Source organism: Thamnophis sirtalis, unplaced genomic scaffold (assembly GCF_051295495.1).
Source record: "Thamnophis sirtalis isolate CommonGarterSnake01/CBP01778 unplaced genomic scaffold, rThaSir2_p1.2 scaffold_14, whole genome shotgun sequence".
Taxonomy (NCBI): Eukaryota; Metazoa; Chordata; class Lepidosauria; order Squamata; family Natricidae; genus Thamnophis; species Thamnophis sirtalis.
The window spans coordinates 42,745,036-42,765,403 of record NW_028261394.1 but is presented as its reverse complement, the minus strand read 5'-3'; the positions used below and the strand labels follow the sequence as shown (position 1 = coordinate 42,765,403).

At 45.3% G+C, this 20,368-nt stretch overlaps 1 protein-coding gene across 2 annotated transcripts in view; it reads right to left on the bottom strand.

Annotated features, from left to right (window-relative positions):
* The window catches only part of TENT4B (terminal nucleotidyltransferase 4B), a 41,752-nt gene extending 24,388 nt beyond the window's left edge, over positions 1-17,364 (bottom strand). The window contains exon 1 of one of the 2 annotated variants that reach the window (XM_087729334.1): positions 16,494-17,364. In XM_087729334.1, coding sequence (XP_087585460.1) covers positions 16,494-17,314 — 821 coding nt within the window. In that variant the 5' untranslated portion in view covers positions 17,315-17,364. The remainder of the gene's footprint in view (positions 1-16,493) is intronic. The other variant, XM_087729333.1, reaches the window with a different exon arrangement.
* Positions 17,365-20,368: the final 3,004 nt, after the last annotated feature.

The following is a 20,368-nucleotide window of genomic DNA, read 5'->3' as shown; positions in this document are numbered from 1 at the left end:
TGCCCTCAGGTGCTTTGGAGAATAGCTTGACTCCCTCTTCTTTGTGGCAACCCCTGAGATATTGGAACATTGCTAGCATGTCTCCCCTAGTCTTTTTCATTAAACTAGACCTACCCAGTTCCTGCAACCGTTCTTCATATGTTTTAGCCTCCAGTCCCCTAATCCTCTTTGTTGCTCTTCTCTGCACTCTTTCTGGAGGCTACATATCTTTTTTCACATCGTGGCGACAAAAACTGAATGCAGTATTCCAAGTGTGGCCTTACCAAGGCATCATAAAGTGGTCTTAACACATTATCTGATCTTGATTCTATGCCTCTGTTTACACAACCTAGAACTGTGTTGGCTGTTTTGGCAGCTGCTGCACACGGCTGGCTCCTGTTTAAGTGGTTGTCCACTAGGACTTCAAGATCCCTCTTACAGTTACTACTCTTGAGCAAGGTACCACATATATACTGTACATGATTATAAGGGTTGGTTTGGGGTCAAAGAGGAGGAATTGGTGTCTCTTGGCCTTAAACCCATTCTCTCAATCTCAAATCACTTTTTCAGATGTATGGATTTCTACGTCCCGAATTATATCAGTGCAGAAGGAAGGGACTTATGACCAGTCTCAAACGTAGATAAGGCTTTCTGATAAGCAGATTTGGGTAAGGAAGGAAGCAAGGGGGGAAACACTGAATTATAGGGTCAGGACCAACCACACTCCCACAGTCTTTGGGGTGGTTTGTTTTATTTATTTAGTAAACAAATTTTTATAGCCACAAGGGGACTCCACGCGGCTTTCAAAAGGCTGTCTGCCTTTCTTTTTTAAATACAGGAATATTGGAAGTGCCACAACTGTGACTTAATTCCTTTTTAAAAAAAGAAGAAGCTTAAAGAGATGTGAAGAAACACAGATGGGAATTATTTTCAGGGTCATTAAAACTGTTCCCTTTGGTGAGAAGGAGAAGTCTCAACTAAGCACCTGTTTCTTTGACGTGCTGCCTCTCTTGATACAAGGTAAAGGTTCCCCTCGCGCATATGTGCTAATCGTTCCCGACTCTAGGGGGCGGTGCTCATCTCCATTTCAAAGCCGAAGAGCCAGCGCTGTCCGAAAACGTCTCCGTGGTCATGTGGCCGGCATGACTAAATGCCAAAGGCGCACGGAACACTGTTCCCTTCCCACCAAAGGTGGTTCCTATTTTTCTACTTGCATTTTTACATGCAAGTGTTTTCGAACTGCTAGGTTGGCAGAAGCTGGGACAAGTAACGGGTGCTCACTCCGTTATGCGGCGGTCGGGATTTGAACCGCCGAACTGCCGGCCTTTCTGATCAACAAGCTGAGCATCTTAGCCACTGAGTCACCTTTTGGAAACAGGGAAGGCTGAGTCAATCTTGAGCCGGTGAGAATGGCCATTAAAGGAATAGTAACAACTACCTGTATCTTCTGTCTGAAATATTTTCATCTTATCCAGATTCGGTTTCAGCTTCTGGATTCTTATCCAGTCCTTTCCGTATTTTAAACAAACTGCCTGTGTAATCTCACGTGATTCGGATGAAAAGAAGGACACTGCACATTTGAAACCTCAATCTCCGGGCGAATTCTGCCTGCAGCTTTGTGTACATACCAAACCCGTAAGGATGAAAGAACAGAGCCCGCGTGAAATCTCACACCTCCTGCAGATAGACTGGAGCCACTGAACACCGTTCCTACCATCCAAGAAGCTCCTTCACCAGTCTTTTCCTGATATCAAAGGAGACTTGGAGACCTAACAGGAATTCTCCACATCTAAGAGCCAAGGTGGCGCAGTGGTTAAATGCAGCACTGCAGGCTACTGCTAGATCAGCAGGTCAGCGGTTCAAATCTCACCGGCTCAGGGTTGACTCAGCCTTCCATCCTTCCGAGGTGGGTAAAATGAGGACCCAGATTGTTGGGGGCAATATGCTGACTCTCTGTAAACCGCTTAGAGAGGCCTGAAAGGCCTATGAAGCGGTATATAAGTCTACTGCTATTGCTATTATTGCTGTTGATTATTTTTCTCCCCCTCTCTTCATAAAGGCAATGAAGGCTATTTCAAGGGTAGATCAAGACCTGAAGCCAGGCTGAAATGCATCTAAATAAGAAACTTCTATTAAGTCCTCTCTAAACTGGATGGCCACTGTCCACCCCCACCCCCCGGTGCCTTCCCCAACAATTGTCTAAAGCAGGGGTCTCCAACCTTGGCAACTTTAAGCCTGGATGACTTCAAATCCCAGAATTCCCCAGTCAGTTGGTGAATTCTGGGAACTGAAGTCCTCCAGGCTTCCCGTTGCAATGGATGGCTGTGAAAGTTGGGATCATAAGGAAGGCTGAGTGCCAAAGAATGGAGGCCTTTGAACTCTGGTGCTGGAGAAGACTCCTGCGAGTCCCTTGGACTGCAAGGTGATCCAATCGGTCAGTCCTAGAGGAGATCAGCCCTGACTGCTCTTTAGAAGGCCAGACCCTGAAGAGGAAACTCAAATACTTTGGTGACCTAATGAGAAGGAAGGACTCCCTGGAGCAGAGCCCAACACTGGGAACGATTAAGGGCAAAAGGAGAAGGGGACATCAGAGAATGAGGTGGCTGGATGGAGTCACTGAAGCAGTCGGCGTGAGCTTGAATGGACTCCAGAGGATGGTAGAGGACAGCAAGGCCTGGAGGAACGTTGTCCATGAGGTTGTGATGGGTTGGACACGACTTCATCCCTAACAACAACAACAACAAGGCTTAAATTTGCAAAGGTTGGAGATCCCCGGTCTAAAGTCAACCTGAAGGATGAAAAAACTGGGAAATAAAGCAACGCTGATTCTCATGTCTACTTGGGATGTGTCCAAAAGATTCAAAATCTTCATTACCATTATTATTATTAATTTGGCAAAGGAGGTCATACATTCTTCTGTCTCCTGTTGAACCAGGGTGGATGCTTATTCTAATCCAGATCATACTGGGGCAAGTGTGTTTAAAAATAAAATTAGGAAATATGATCAACGGGATGTCAAGTAGCATGCTCGACAACCTTCCAAACACAATGAACTTTGCCAGAGGGGGAAGAGGGTCATACAGAAGTCCGAACCTCGAGTTCTCCTCCCTTATTATTTTTTTTACATTTACAAATGTGCCATTAAAAATACGTGAACGGGTCAAAACTTGAATCCATGAAACTGTGACTTATAATACGAGGGGGGGGGAAAAATTAAGCTACAATTGTGCCGCTAATCTATTAAATCCAAGTACTAAACTTAGTTTTCAGCGGTTATGATATTCTCTGCCATATTCTTTGGCTGACTAGGGGAAAAAAGGATGGGCTCTCTCCAACTGAAACTAATGGTTAACAGATAATTCTTGCACTCAATTCCCTTTAAGCTGAATATTTACTTTAAAAAAAACCTAAGCACAAATAGAAACTTATTCCCCATATATTCTGCATTGGAGTAATAGTTCTAATTTTAATCAGTCAATCTATCTGCAAAAATCTCTTCTTGTGATAACTGATCACTATATAACAACACAATCCTACCCAAATAATTGTATATCACTAACGCTGTGTGCAACAGTAGCAACAGAGTAATGTACCAGATATTAACAATTATTATTAATGCTACATTTGCAAAGTTGGGGAGAAAAATGAAGCTACTCTTTGTATAGGTGCTAAAAATGTCATGTTGGTGTTAATGAGTTCACTCACATTTATACAGCAAGTTTTGCCACCCAAATGATGGTATAAAATAACGTTGAATTCCTAAGAATCTCGGTCCCTATTATCAGTGTACAAAAATATAGGTATATTGGAAGCGTTACAAACGTATCTCCATCCATCCATCCATCCATCATCTATCTATCTGTCTATCATCTATCTGTCTGTCTGTCTGTCTATCTATCTATCATCTATCAATCAATCATTCTATCTCTATCAATCAATCATTCTATCTCTATCAATCAATCATTCTATCTATATCTATCAATCAATCATTCTATCTATCTATCTCTATCTCTCTATCTCTCTATCATCTATCAATCATTCTATCTATATCTATCTATCTATCTATCTATCTATCTATCTATCTATCTATCTATCTATCTATCTAGCTATCATCTATCAATCATTCTATCTATATCTATCTATCTATCATCTATCTATCTGTCTATCTATCTATCAATCAATCATTCTATCTCTATCTCTATCTATCAATCAATCAATCTATTATCTATCTATCTTCTATCTATCTATTATCTATCTATCATCTATCAATCATTCTATCTATCTATATCTATCTATCATCTATCTATCTATCTATCAATCATTCTATCTCTATCTATCTCTATCAATCAATCAATCAATCAATCAATCAATCATCTATCTATCTATCTATCTATCTATCATCTATCTATCTATCTATCTATCTATCTATCTATCTATCTATCTATCTATCTATCTATCTATCTATCTGGTTCCACCACAAAAGCGCGTAGGACAAAATCGCGCTCGACAAAAGCGCGCTGTGACGTCATCACAGCGCGACGAAAAAGTTCGAAAAATGTAAAAATAAAGCGAAAACCTTGCCCTAAGCCCCCCAAACCTAACCCTAACCCTAAACCTAAACCTAACTCTTAACCTAACCCTAAACCTAAACCTAACCGTTAAAGTAACGAAAAACCTAACGCTAACCCTTAACCTAACCCTAACGCTAACGCTCTAAAGCTAACCCTAACCCTTAACCTAACCCTAATCCTAACCCTTACCTTTATGTGAATCGGCTTGCTTTAATTTAATTTTTATTAATTTTTATTTGAATTTTTCGATCTTTTTCGTCGCGCTGTGATGACGTCAAAGGCGCGATTTTGTCGATCGCGCTTTTGCCGTCCGCGCTTTTGACGGGTCACGATCTATCTATCTATCCATCTATCATCTATCTATCTATCATCTATCTATCTATCTATCTATCTATCTATCTATCTATCTATTAATTATCTATCATCTATCTATCTATCTATCTATCTATCTATCTATCTATCTATCTATCTATCTATCTATCTATCTATCTATCTATCTATCTATCTATCTATCTAAAAAAATGGATGTGTATGTTCCAGCATAACTCTAGAACGCCTCGAGCAATTTCAACCAAATTTGGTACACAGATGACTTACTCTCTGGAAACAAATACTGTAGGAGTAAGACACCCCTAACATCGCTCAGTGTCTGTGTGTGTGTTTGTGTGTGTGTCTGTGTTCCAACATAACTCTGGAATGCCTGAGCCGCTGGAATGAAAAGGAATCAATTATATCTATACTGAATTACTTTGACTTGACACTATAGATCTAATTCATTCCTTTTCCTGTCTAATACAGAATTAGAATAAATAAATACCCGGGCAACACCGGGTTATTAACTAGTTCCTTATAAAAATTTAGAGGCATGAGGGAAAACAAAAGCGAATTATTTTCAGGGTCATTAAAACCTGCCACAGTTAAGTGTCAAAGATAATTACCATAATGTTCATAACAAAAGCATAAGAAAACACACCTGTAGAGTTATGTCATCTTACACAACAAGGTCAAAAGCTGAGTAGCAACCAGGAGCCAATGCAACCGAACGGGGAGGGTATGTGAACTTCAGTCTTGGAGGACTGAGACCAAATCCTGCCTTTCCCACAGATGTGTTGACATCAGCTTGCCATCCAAGCCACAGGAACAAGGCATGCTTTACTCATAGAGTTAAGTTGCAAGGATGAACCAGGTGTTTAAATAAGGCTCTCAGGTAAACAAAAGAGCTAACTACATCTTAGGACAGCAAACAAACTGGGGAACGAAGCAACTTTCTGGTTTACAGCCCTGGCCTTTCATTTATCTCAAAGCTAGATGTTGTGGCCAGTGGAGCTGGTAGCAGATTCGGAGAGTAAGGAGGTTGGGGAGGAACCTGGGCCAGTCCTGGAGTCTTGGGAAGGCTCTGGTGAGGGCTCTGTGTCGGAGGCAGAGAGGGGGCCAGGGCCGTGTGCCAGTTATCAGCTGCCTTCAGAGACATCAGTGAGGCAGAAGAACAGCTGGAGCCTGTTCCCAGTGTGCGCATGCGCGGAGTGGCCAGACGAAGGGAACAGCTAAAGAACAGGTGTTGACTTGGGAGTAAGGCCACAGGTGGACGGTGAATGGCCCCTCCCAGAGGGAATAAAAGAGGAGCGAAAGGGGAGTGGAGTTTGGGGGACACCATTAGTTCATTCCTGCATTCTTGCCAAGAATTGTGGCGTCTGAAAGATATCGGCCTGGCCACTCTCCAAGCCTGATAAAAGTTTGGTAATTGTGAACTATCTTGAAAGACTGTGGGAGAGGAAAGACTTGGCTGGAGAGGAATTCACTGTAAATTAAATAAAAGGGGTTTTTATCGGGACAAGGACTCGGCTTCGTGATGCTGGGGAAGCCTAGGTCAGAACACTTAAGAGTTAGAAGATTCGCAGACTGAAGTGAAAAGAAATGTTTTATATTGCCTCTATTATTATTATTATAGCATCCTGAAGAACCAGCTATCTTTCTCTGCATTCCCTCGGCATAAATGGGACTATTTCAGAAAGAAAAGGCAACCGTCATAAATAGCAGGACCAACGTCCTCTTCGCACATCTGGAGAGATAGTTCAGTCGGAAAGCAAGGAATACAATGTACAACAGTCCGCTTAAGGACCCTTCAAAGTTACGACAACACTGAAGAGAGAGACAGCAACTGGGCTTATATTGATGATGGTTGGAGGGTCCCGGGGTCCCTTTTTGTGACCTTCTGACAAGCAAAGTCAACGGGGAAGTCAGATCCGCTCGACAACTGTGTTCCTCACTTAAACAACTGTGGCAAGAAAAGTGGCAAAACTCGCTTAATGACTGTCTCATTAACAACGGACAGTTGCGATCGAGGTCTAGCCGTACATAAATTCTAGGCTGTTTCCTGCACCATGTTGACCTACCCCATCTCAAATAGTTCAAGTGGAGGTACCAATGTTCTGGAGAACCTGAGAGTTATAGATCAGAGCAATGCTTGGTGGACTTCAGAGCTCGCACCCTGCTCCACAACAGTCAGTGAACACTAGGCATCACAATAAAAATGGACATCTTCTGGACTGTTCTTTTAAATTTTGGCTACAAGTAGCAGATCCATCAACCAGATCCTAATGCAAAAAAACCCCCATACTCTTAGAATGAAATTATGGCCAGCCCAAGGTTCTGGAGAAGGCTCCTGTGAGTCCCTTGGACTGCAAGGTGATCCAACCAGTCAGTCCTAGAGGAGATCAATCCTATCTGCTCTTTAGAAGGCCACATCCTGAAGAGGAAACTCAAATGCTTTGGCCACCTGATGAGAAGGAAGGACTCCCTGGAGAAGAGCCTCATGCTGGGAAAGATTGAGGGAAAAAGAAGAAGAAGGGGATGACAGAAAATGAGATGGCTGGATGGAGTCACCGAAGCAGTTGGTGTGAGCTCAAATGGACTCCGCAGCATGGTAGAGGACAGGAAGGCCTGGAGGAACATTGTCCATGGGGTCGCGATGGGTTGGAGATGACTTTGCAACTAACAACAACTATCTTAGTGATGTGATTTAGGAAAGGAGAGGTGGAAGATTTATGTGTAACTCATTTTGCTGCTGCTATTTTTAAGCAGTTGGGATGAGATTTCCTTACCAATTTACTGCATATCATCCATGGATTTAATAAATCCAGATTTAACGTCTGCTTTAGGGGTAGGACAGAAGATTCCCAAAAGTAAATTTTTTAAAAATGTGGGCATTTCACCTTAGTACCCTACTTTTAGATCCTGAGGACTAGAATTGAGGCATATTTTTGAGAACTTAATACAACACGATAACCACCCATCACCTACCTATCTCCCGACGGGTGTGGTTGCAAATGTTTATTTGATTTGATTTTTTAATGCATTTTAGTTTGATTTGATTTATATTAATGAAGCATTTTATTTTATTGCTGGCATTGTTCAAAATCGAGGCTATGAAAGAATCCAGATAAGAGAGGTTAAATTCTGTAGCTTATCTGTAATCACTCTGACTAGAGACCAAATGTAATAGAATTGTTATTCAGGAATTCCATTACTGTCTTTGGGCCAACACTAACCTGTTTGTCTGTCTGTCTGTCTGTCTGTCTATCTATCATATCGTGATAATAGTGACATGATGTGCATCTTCTTGCCCCCAACAATCTGGGTCCTCATTTTACCGACCTTGGAAGAATGGAAAGCTGCGTCAACCTTGAGCCAGTCAGGATTGAACTGCTGGCTGTGGGCACACATATATACACTTAATGTTTTGACTATCAATTCAATCCTAAAAGACGTCTCCGTGGTCATGTGGCCGGCATGACTAAATGCCGAAGGCCCCCGGAACGCTGTTCCCTTCCCACCAAAGGTGGTCCTTAGTTTTCTATTTGCATTTTTACGTGCTTTCGAACTGCTAGGCTGGCAGAGTTGGGACAAGTAACTGGAGCTCACTCCTTTACGCAGCACTAGGGATTCGAACCGCCGACCTTTCTCATTGACAAACTCAGCATCTTAGCTACTGAGCCACCGCGAAATACAGGTTGCCTAAAAGTCAAATTTTTCTCCACCAAATTATGTTCATCAAAAGAGTAATAAACCAGAAACATAAGGAGAGGAAAAATAATACCTAAAAGTTTCACAATGCTTTTAGAGGTTTTAATCCCGAAATCTCTCAATTATGCTAAAGAAAGGACATTCAGTAGGTAGAGAACTAAATAAAGGATTATTCAGATAATAAAGAAGTGGGTATGGGAACAAAGTGAACTATCCCTTCCAATTTATAGCAAGAACGGAAGAATCCAAGAAGGAAGAAGAGAGATACAGGTGCTCCATGGAAATGTCATGAAAAGGATTCCACTCAGCGAATTTTAAAACAAGCTCACCAATTTACTATCCGGTGCAAGATTCAAATATTAATTCTGTACTTCTTTGTATGCCCACAAGGGCCAAGGTTACGATAAGTATTCCCTTATCAGCAAAACAACATTGTTAAATGGGGACTGGCACGGGTATTAAATCAATCATAAATTAAGTGTTCTCTGAAACACACTAATGGAACATTAATAGTACATAATTTGACTTCCTTGGCGTTGCAATATTCTCTTGAAACATGATGTGAAAGAATAATTCACACCATCTGTTGAGATATCCATGTGGGAGTGGCCATCTTTTCTTTTTCGTTTTAGCATGCTTCCCACTTTAAAACAAAACCACAATGTTGGCGCTGGATTGTGACATTTTATTTGAGGAATAAAATATTAGATTAGGGAAAAGTTGTAAAAAATATTAGATTAGGGAAAAGGTGTAAGACTACTATAGGTGGTCCCCGACTTACAGTTCATTTAGTGACCATTCAAAGTTACGACGGCGCTGGAAAATGTTGACTCACGGCCATTTTTCCACGCTTACGACCGCGGCAGCTTCCTTGGGGTCACAGCATCAACATTCAGATCTCGGCAAACCGACTCGTATTTACGACGGCTGCAGTCTCCCAAGATCACATGATCCTCTTTTTGTCGACCTTCTAACCAGCCAAGTCAAAGGGGAAGCCAGGTTCCTTTCATAACCAAGCTACTAATTTAACACCTGGAGTGATTCACCTAACGACGGTGGCAAGAAAGGATGTAAAACGGGGCAATACTCACTTCACCGACACCTCGCTTAGCCAAAGAAATTTTGAACTCAGCGGTGGCCTTATGCCGAGGACTACCCTGCGTTTAAGGCATGACTTGACCAACTGGCAAAGGATGGGTCTGTAGAACACGTAAAGCCTTCACACCAGTTCGAATCCAGCCTACGAAATGGAACCAAGAATCTATAACTGAGCTATGCAGGCCTCTAGGCTCCCCGGAGAAGAGCCTCATGCTGGGAAAGATGGAGGGCAAGAGAAGAAGGGGATGATAGAGAAGGAGGTGGCTGGATGGAGTCACCGAAGCAGCCGGCGTGAGCTTCAATGGACTCCAGAGGATGGCAGAGGACAGGAAGGCTTGGAAGAACATTGTCTATAACAGGGGTAGTCAACCTTTTTATACCTACCGCCCACTTTTGTATCTCTGTTAGTAGTAAACATTTCTAAACGCCCACCGGTTCCACAGTGATGGTGATTTATAAAGTAGGGAAGTAACTTTACTTTATAAAATTTATAACGCAGAGTTATAGCAAACCCCTATCGCCCACCATGAAAGTTGGAACGTCCACTAGTGGGGCGGTAGGGACCAGGTTGACTACCACTGGTCTATGGGGTCGTGATGGGTCGGACACAATAGGAGCCGAGGTGGCGCAGTGGTTAGGGTGCAGTACTGCAGGCCACTTTAGCTGACTGTGATCTGCAGTTCAGCGGTTCAAATCTCACCGGCTCAAGGTCGACTCAGCCTTCCATCCTTCCGAGGTGGGTGAAATGAGGACCCGGACTGCGGGGGCAAGTTGCTGACTCAATTTGCTAAAAAATTTGTAAACCGCTTAGAGAGGGCTGAAAGCCCTATAAAGCGGTATATAAGTCTAATAAATAAATAAACAATTTCCCAACTAACAACAACAAAGAATGGGACTTATTTTCCCAATTAGCAGGCAACCCCGCTTGCAATTTGCAGTGTGCCAGGAGAAGCCATCCATGACCCTACTTTCCTTCCCGGTCTGCACAGCACCTTGGCTTGCCATCTTCACAGCTCAAATAACAGAATAAAAGACCTGGAGGGGACCTTGGAGGTCTTCTAGTCTAACCCCCCTACTCAAGCATGAGCTCTATAATTTCGGACAAGTGGTCGTCCGGACTCCTCTTAAAAGCCTCCAGTGTTGGGAGCACCCACAACTTCGACAACTAATAACAACCTGCAGGGTTCATTTTCCAGAAGGGGAGACCAGCCCATCCTCAAGGCAAGGCCAATAAAAACTGAGCTACAGAAAATAAAACTCAGTCAAATGCAGGCTTTTTAATCTCGTGATCCAGGCAAGCTAGCTAGAAATTTTGGCCAAGAAAACTCTGATATGAGAGTGTTGTTTAACACAATGATGTCTGTAACTTATTGCTTTGAAGTCAGGTGAGTTAAACAACATTTTCATTTTCATTTTGCTTTATTTGTATGCTGCCCTTTTCCCTGAAAGGGACTCAGGGCGGCTCACAACTCAAGGGAGGGGAAAAACAGACAAGTTACAAAACATAAAAACCATACACAATTAAAAAACACACACACACACAAACACAATTGCAGAATTTGCTCCTTCCCTTACTTCAACTGCCACTTCCATTTTCAAGATGTTTATTTCTCCTGCTGCTTTTGATGTCAACAATCAAAGTACAAGTCCAAAGGGAAGAAATGGTCCCTTGCTTGCAACGTGTGTGTGTGTGTGTGTGTGTGTGTGTGTGTGTGTGTGTGTGTATCCACATACTTTAATACTGGGTTTACTGGGCATGTATAAAGACAACTATAAAGGTGACACAATTTGCACGTGCCCCGAGGATGAGCTATTGCAAAGTGATATCTTTTATTAATTTCTTCACTGAACTGTATAAAATACAAGTGTCATTAGCCAGGGCCTCCACTTAAGGATTTTTACAAGTTTGTGCACGCTGTCAAACCAATTAACACTTCTCTCCCAACCCCTTGCACATTTAATCTGTAACACCTTGGAACATAAAAACTGAGATTAGACAATTATGCAAGAATCAAGTGGAAGAACCGAGAACAACTGTGCCGAAAAGCCTTTGTAGTGGTAAAAATGAAGTGTTATCACTATGTCTACAACTGGCTCACTTGTTCCACTGCATAAAAATGCTTTATATTGGTTACAAAGTGATATGAGCTGTAAAGATCTTTCTTATTAAACACGATAGTACAGGACCCTGTAACTCTTATTGTTTTGAGCTGGCATGAAGAAGATATATTTTAATGGCTGTTTAACTTCTTATCACACATCACACTAATGTGGCCTCATTTAGGCTGGATGCGTAGTGCCAAACTAGGTACTTAAGGTCTATTTAATTAACTAAAGCAAACTATAGCTTAATGTGTTACATAAACCAAGCCTCTTGACTATAACCATGGGAAAAAATACACTTTCTTGAGTTAAAGAAGACAAATTGCAGTTTCAAGACGAGACAAGAACTTTTTATCAACTACTGACGATTAAGTAGGAAATCACTTTTGAGATATGATGTACATCTGGCATCTGGCATCTCTGCTAAAACAAGGTCACAGCACAAAATCTATGCTCAAAGTCTGGGAGACATACTGTTAGTGGATCCATACAAGAAGCATCGGATGAGAAGTATAACTTAAGTGTAAAGCTGGCTGAGGAATTCTGGGAGTTGAAGTCCACAAGCCTTAAAGCTGCCAAGGTTGGACACTCCGTAATATATTACTAATTGAAAGAAGCCAGCAAACAAAACAACCTCATTAATTACTTAATCCAGTAGGTAAATCTAACTATAGTGTTATTGCTTTTTTTTAACGCCCCAAACCATTTAAAAGATATGTTCCACATTTTTTTTTAACAATATCCTTGAAGGCTAACCCATGATTTAACAAAGTTTACTTTATTTCCAATCTCTATTGATTCGGTTCAATTACAAGACTGCCCAGCAAGCTCATGATTTAACTGATCATTGTGTAACACAAATGTCAACGCCAGTCTTGCCAGAAAGGGAAATTATGTGAATGGACTCACTTTCAGCCAAAAATAGTCATTTAACAGAATTATGGCATGGCATGATCGGACATCTTTAAAAGGAGCCAGTTTTAGCTACAGCTGCATTCACAAGCATGTACTTGGCAAATAAAACTTAGCTGCTTTTTTTACTTCTCTGATCAGCATCATATTCAGTTGCAGATTAACTATTCTGCTTCAAAGTGCTAGTCGTAACTTATAAAGCCCTTCATGGTATTGGACCTGGGTACTTGAGAGACCGCCTGCTGCCAATTACCTCCCATAGACCCGTTAGATCACACAGGGTCGGCCTCCTCCGGGTTCCGTCCACCAGCCAATGCCATCTGGCTACCACCCGGGGGAGGGCCTTCTCTGTAGCAGCTCCAGCCCTTTGGAATGAACTCCCCGCGGAGATTCGGACCCTCACCTCTCTCCAGGCCTTCCGGAAAGCCATCAAAACCTGGCTGTGCCGGCAGGCCTGGGGTTGATCGAGTTCCCCTCCCCTCTCGACTTGTATGGCTGTATGACTCTTGTGTATTTTAATTACGTGTATTGTGTTTATGTCCCCTTTCCCCCTTTTGAGTTGTTCGCCGCCCTGAGTCCCTCCCGGACAAGGGCGGCATACAAATAAACTAAATCTCAAATATGATTAAATTCTACCATCCTTCATTTCATCCTCTGAAGTTGCAGAGTTACAAATTTCGGCTTTCACCTTACTGGCTACGTAACAAACACAGCCAACTGTTGCATTCACAAATCATGCTAAGCTAAAGATTTAACTTGTGTTAAATGAATAAACCCAGGTTCTTGCAGAGGTGAAGGTATTATGGCGGGTTACTCTTCTACGTCAAATAAACAAGTGCGTTATCAAGCTAGTTTAATGTCTCGAACTAATTTCTGATATATTATGCAATTAAAATAGAAGTGGAACGTACTAAAAGAAAATGGTATTTTGAAGTCCATTTAAATGACATCTAATAATAAAATACCCCAAGAACCTTATGGTTTTCGGCCGTCTGTGGGATTCTATCCTTTCGCTTGAATAGTTTATACAGGCCAGTGAAAAATCTAAGGACAATGAAGTTCCATAATTATCTGGATTGGATCCTGATCCACAATGCAGAGAAATAGGTTTCTGGTTGGGAACAGGATGGGTAAATGTGTTGTTCATAAAATAAAGGGGAGGGGAGGTTGAATCGCAGGATGAACACTGCAGTTTTTAAAAACTAAAAACTAAATGCATGAATTCTACAAATAAAAAGTATAAGCTGCCTTGAAACTCTCCAAAGAATAGAATGTTGACAAATTTGACATTTATCGTTATGAAACCGCTCCCTACCACAATATAAAATCCCATTTTGATGCTGTTAAAACTTGATGCCAACTGACAATGCACAAGCTGCACAATTTCTTTCTGACCAAAATAAAAAAACCCTTCGCATAATTTGCGGAAGGAATGAGAATGCAAGGAGGAAAAGATGATATGCATCTAAAAGCAAGACCTCCTTAACCTTTGTTAAATTAAGTGCAAGCTGCCACAGAAGAGTTGTGCATTCGGCTGGGCCCGGTAGACTTCCTTCCACACCCTGCAAAGGTCCATTTGTATTCAGGAAGACACCCTTGCCCTGGACTCCTGCATAATGTTAACACTAAGAGTGACAAAGATTTTTGTTGAGAAAGACAAAAACGCATATTATAATTCACCTTTGCAATGGCCAACTCAAGAAGGTCATTACGGCACAAGAATCCTACCTCCACGGAATGCACTGGCCATGTGCCTTTTGTCAGGTATAATTCTGGCGTGCAATATGCCTCTTTGCTCCCTCGCACACTTCCATGCACTGAAACACATGTTTCGACCGCACTGGGAGGTGCTTAAGAGTCGTAAGATCAGAAGACACCGACCTGATTGTGCCCTTTCCGTAGAATAAGTGGATCTGCTCCTGTCTAATTTCAAAATGCACATATGCACACTGGTTTCCCCTCTACTTAAGCTTCTTAACGACCCCTCCTCCTTTCTTCGGTGTGCAGAGAGCCAAAGCAACTACAAACAGTGTGACTCGGGGAAGATAGCTACAGAATACTGTTACAGGAATGCAAACTGTGTAAAGGTCAAAGCACATCTTTGCACAAGCAACATTGGGGTGGTTGGTGGTAGGGCATGACAGGTAAAGTGTGCCTTTCTTTCCAAACCATGTGCTTCTGGACATGGCACCCTTACATTGTCCCTTATTACAGTCCTTCGCCATAGTGTTGCCCTATTCATCGACTCAATCCACATTGGTGGGGTGAGATTCCTGAAACAACCTACAGCCATCTCTCGACGCCTATTCCCAATAGCACACACACACCCCCAACCAGTAACTTTATACCACACATTCAACACAGATCTTTCCTGATCCATAACTAATTCTGGCCAAGCCTTTGCTGATTGACAGGCCGCAGACTTCCCAAAAGCATCCAAACCGCTGCTGGTTTGAACCGGATCCCCATACATGCAAAAGGGACATCTCAACCCTGACCCCCCAGAAAATGTCCAATCCGGCCTACTCTAAGGGATGAGCATCCATTCTGCTTCCTTCTTCCGTCTATCCTTGGGATTCAACCTTTTGCAAACTTGGCACCACAAAACAAGCCAGGAAAACCGCCACGGAAGGCCAAGGGGTTATCCCACTCACCCTCCAGATTCAAGAGCACACCGTCCCTGGCTCTGCACACCTGCAGATCCCCGGCAATCCCCGCCTGCCTTCCACATTTCAAAAGCCGCCTTTGTGCTGTCATTCCCAAAGAATCACTCAAGTTTCTGGGCAAGGTGCAATAATAACCTTGGCTGGCCACCCCCATCTCCTCCCCATTTCACTACACCCCATTGCAGACTAAAATGCGACCTTTCCCCATAGGTCTCCTTTTGCAAAGGTTTTCCTTTGGGGAGGGAGGTTATAAAGGCTTGCAAACCATCCCCCTCTCCTCATCCACCCCACGTCCTGCCCCCAAAGACCCCCCTCTTCTCCCTTCCCACACCCACCCTTGCCTCCAAAGACTCCTCCCCAAGTCCTGACTCCAGAGACCCCCCCCTGCTTCCTCCTCCCACCCTATTTCCTGACCTAGGAGACCACTGACCTTATTTCCTCCCCTCCCCCAGTCCTATTCCAAAGAGCCCCTCTCCTCCCTTTGCCCCCTCCAACTCCTGGCTCCAGAGGCCCCCTCTTCTGTCCCCCATGTCCTGACCCCCCCCAACCCCTCTGCTCCCTTTCCCCCACACCCTGCTGCCTCCAAAGACCCCTTTCTCCTGTCCCCCTCTGCTCCCTTCTTCCCCCAACCCCTGCCCCTTAAGACCCCCCCTCCTGCCCTACCCATAAAGACCCCCTCCACCCTTTGCCCCCCCAACTCCTGTCCCCCCAAGCCCCCTTCTCCTGCCCCCCTCTGCTCCGTTCCCCACAAGCCCTGCCTCCAGAGACCCCCTCTCCTGCCCTCCCCATAAAGACCCCCTCCCCTCCCTTTGCCCCCTCCAACTCCTGCCCCCAAGCCCCCTTCTCCTCCCCCCTCTGCTCCGTTCCCCACAAGCCCTGCCCCCAGAGACCCCATCTCCTGCCCTACCCATAAAAACCCCCTCCCCTCCCTTTGCCCCCTCCAAGTCCTACCCCAAAAACCCCCTTCTCTGCCCTCCCCATAAAGACCCCCTCCCCTCTCTTTGCCCCCTCCAAGCCCTACCCCAAAGACCCCCTTCTCTTGCCCCCCATGCCCTCCCCATAAAGACCCCCCTCCCCTCCCCTGACCCCTCCAAGTCCTACCCCAAAGACCCCCCTCCCCTCCCCAGGCTCCCTTCCTCACCCCACCACGCCGGGGCTGTAATTCGTCTTCTTCCACGGCGTGCCGGTGTAGGCCGGCTCCTCCGGCGCGCCCGGAGGCCTCCCCGAAGGCCCGTTCCCCAAAGCCGGCCCGCCGCTTTCCCCGGCGGGGCCCAGCAGCAGCGTGCAGTTGAAGCCGAAAGTGCTGGCCTTGTTGTCCCGTTTCCTCTTGTTGCTGGCCGCCGCCGCCGCTGCAGCAGCAGCGGCAGCAGCAGCGGCGGCCGCAGCCGCCGACGCCGCCGGAGCGGCGGGCGAAGCCGCACGGGGAGCCGAGGCCGCGGCGGCTGGAGAAGGCCCCGCGGCGGCGTTGCCCGAAGAAGCCGAGGCGGAAGAAGAAGAAGAAGGGGCCGCGCCCGGGACAGCAGCAACGGCTTGGACTCCGGGCCGGGCTGCCCAGGCGGGAGGCTGCGGAGAGGCCTGCCGCCGCGGGGGAGGCGGCTGTTGCTGATGGTGGTGGTGATGGTGGGGCAGGCCGGCGCTCTCCAGCGGCAGGAAGTCGGGCTGCGGGTCGCCGCCACGCGGGACGCGGGACATGCCGGGCGGCGGCGGGGACGAAGCGGTGGCGGCGGCGGCCACGGGGGTCGACGGGGAGCTGCTGCTGCTGCTGCTGCACGAGGAGGCGGTCGAGGAGGAGGAGGAGGAGGAAGACGAGGCCGGGGCGGCAGCGACGGCGGCCGGCTGGCTCTGCTGCTGCTGCTGGAAGTAAAGGTTGCGGACCCCTTGCGTGGTCTCCCAAATCTGCATCCACAGGCGGTTCGAGGGGCCGAGCTGCTCTGGCTGGAACCAGGCGATCCGGGGATCCATCAAACGGCGAGCCGGCCCAAGAGCGACGGGGCGGCGGCGGCGGCGGCGGCAGCAGCGGCTCCTCCTCCTCGCCCTCCTCCTGCCTGATGCCGCTGCCGCCGCCAGGCCGGGCAGGCCCAGCCCCGCCGGCCTCTCGGGAGCGCGGCGCCCTGCGGGGAGCGGCAGAAGCGGCGGCGGAGGAGAAGAAGGAGGAAGATACACACACGCGCGCGCGCGCGCGGCCGGCCGCCTCCTAGCCAAGGACGGCGGGGAAGCCGGGGCCGAGCTAGCGGGAGGAAGACGGAGAGAGGGAGAGAAGCGGCTGCGGCGGCGGCTGTTGCTTCGCCGCCCCTCCCGGCCAAGCAGCAGCGCGGAGCGAGCGAGCGAGCAAGGCGGGGCCCTGTCGAAGAGGCGGCCGCCGCCGCCTCCTCCGCCGCCGCCGCCGCCGCCCGGGCCGCGCGTAATAAAGGCGTGGGTGGGAGAAGGAGAAGGCCCGGCGGCGGAGAAGGACGGTCGCCCACGCGGAGAAGGGATCTCCCCGCGGGTCTTTCCCTGACCCGGTCCCGGGATGGAGACGGATCCTACGCGGACGGCCTGAGGGGGGAAGCGCGGCGGAGCCCCTCTCCCCCCCCCGAAGGGCCTTTCGGGGTGCTTAGGCCGCGGGAGTGAGGGAAGGCCTGCTTTGCAGGGAAAGCCGCGAGCTTTCCTAGTAGATTGAGGGGACGGGGGTTTCGGGATATTTATCCCCGTCTCTTCCTTTTGAACCTGAGTTTATGACACTGGTTGACATACAACATTTGTATATGTATGGATTAACTTGGCCCATTAACAGTGGGGATGGGCAGGAAGCTACAGGCAACTGTTTGTCTTTTAAAAACATGTTTCTTTCTTTTTCACATCCAGAGAAATATTCTGCCTTTTCAATATTTCCTAGGATATTTCATTTTTCTGGGAGAGGGCTGGATGATAACTTCCCACATATATGAAGGTTATGTGTATATATTATTACCTTTATGTTTTTATTTGTGCTGATAAATAAATAAAGGGAGACTAGTATAGATCTATTTCAAGCTATTTAGCTCTCATCAGCTAGCCATACCCTTACTGGGATTCGAACCTGTGCAGCACAGGTTCGAATCCCAGTAAGGGTATGGCTAGCTGATGAGAGCTAAATAGCTTGAAATAGATCTATACTAGTCTCCCTTTATTTATTTATCAGCACAAATAAAAACACAAAATATAACAAAGGCAACAGGAAAAATATTGGGTTTCTGTCGTGATGGACTCTTGTGACGAGCCGATTGACAGATGTTGGAAGCAGTTAGCTTCCTCCCATAATTGGGGCTTACCAGGGGTTGTGACACTAATATATTACCTTTATGTACATATACATATAGAAATGGGTAGAGATAGAGATAGATAGGAGAAACATAAAACACAAATGCAAGTAGGGACTATTTTAGAAATGGTTAGGGAAAGGGGAAAAAAAAGAGTGAAATACGGGACTTTTCATAGGAGGTTCATCCATCTACCTATTGAATTTATACTCCACCCAATTCCCAATGACCCTGGGCCAAGAGAACAACGGCAGGAGTACTAAACCTTCATTGAAGGGAGGTTTTGTTCACTTATTTATATTACAGAATAATTTATATTACAGAATAATCCGTAGGACATACTCATAACAAAAATGGAAGAATGTGTATGCTTCTAAACCTTCCTGGAAAGGGGGAGGGGGTGTTTGTTCATTTATTAATTTATAGCACATTATATAATTTTATTGTATTACCAGTATCTACCTCTGGGCAGAGCAAAATTACAGAATAATCCGTAGGACAAACTCATAACAAAAATGGAAGAATGTGTAACATGCTTCTAAACCTTCCTAGAAAGGGGGAGGAGGTGTTTGTTCATTTATTAATTCATAGCACATTATATAATTTTATTGTATTACCAGTATCTACCTCTGGGCAGAGCAAAATTACAGAATAATCCGTAGGACATACTCATAACAAAAATGGAAGAATGTGTATGCTTTTAAACCTTCCTAGAAAGGGGGAGGGGGTGTTTGTTCATTTATTAATTTATAGCACATTATATAATTTTATTGTATTACCAGTATCTACCTCTGGGCAGAGCAAAATTACAGAATAATCCGTAGGACATACTCATAACAAAAATGGAAGAATGTGTATGCTTTTAAACCTTCCTAGAAAGGGGGAGGGGGTGTTTGTTCATTTATTAATTCATAGTACATTATATAATTTCATTGTGTTTACCAGTATCTACCTCTGGGCAAAGAGCGAAAATGACAGCAGTCCAAACTTTAATAGAAAGGCGGGTGGGTACTTGATTCTACGTAGGTAATCTTTATGCTTTTTACCTCAGAACAGGTGTGCCTACGTGCAAAAAAACAAGACCAGGACTCCAGCCATTTTTAGGTTCTCGGATGCTTCAGGAGACTGTTTGCAATTGAAGGCCATTCTTAGAAATTAGTGTGGGAATACCAATAAAAAAGAGTATTTGTAGCTCGGGATTGAATTGTGGGGTCCTTGGTGCTCTCTGAGCTTGCCTGTTTTCTTGCAGACTTTTCATCACCCAACTAGATAGCATCATCAATGCTGGCAAGATGATCCTAATGGGATAATCTAGTAGACACCCCCTTCTAGCACTGAAGATATGACCTCTCTGGGTAATGAAATGTCTGCAAGGAAACGACCAAGCTCAGAAAACACCAAGGATCCTACTGTTGATGCTTAGCTTTGAAGCCTACACTCTTCTCCATCCCCCCCCCCCCCAAATACTAATCCTTGAGGTTGGGAAGAGTAAAATAGAGGACCTTCTTCATAAACATTGAGGAGATGTCCTCCAGGCATTTTGATGGATCCCAGTAGAATCCCACATCCGTGACTTGTCCAAATTAAATGCAGTAGTTCAAACTACTGACTCAGCAAAACCTATCTCCTTGATCCAAGCTTAAGGTTCAAAGTTGAGATCATTAAAGGTGTTTTTTTACCCCCTCAGGTCTCCTGCCTCCCTTCTTGTGCACATAACATCTGTGCATACCAAATAAAA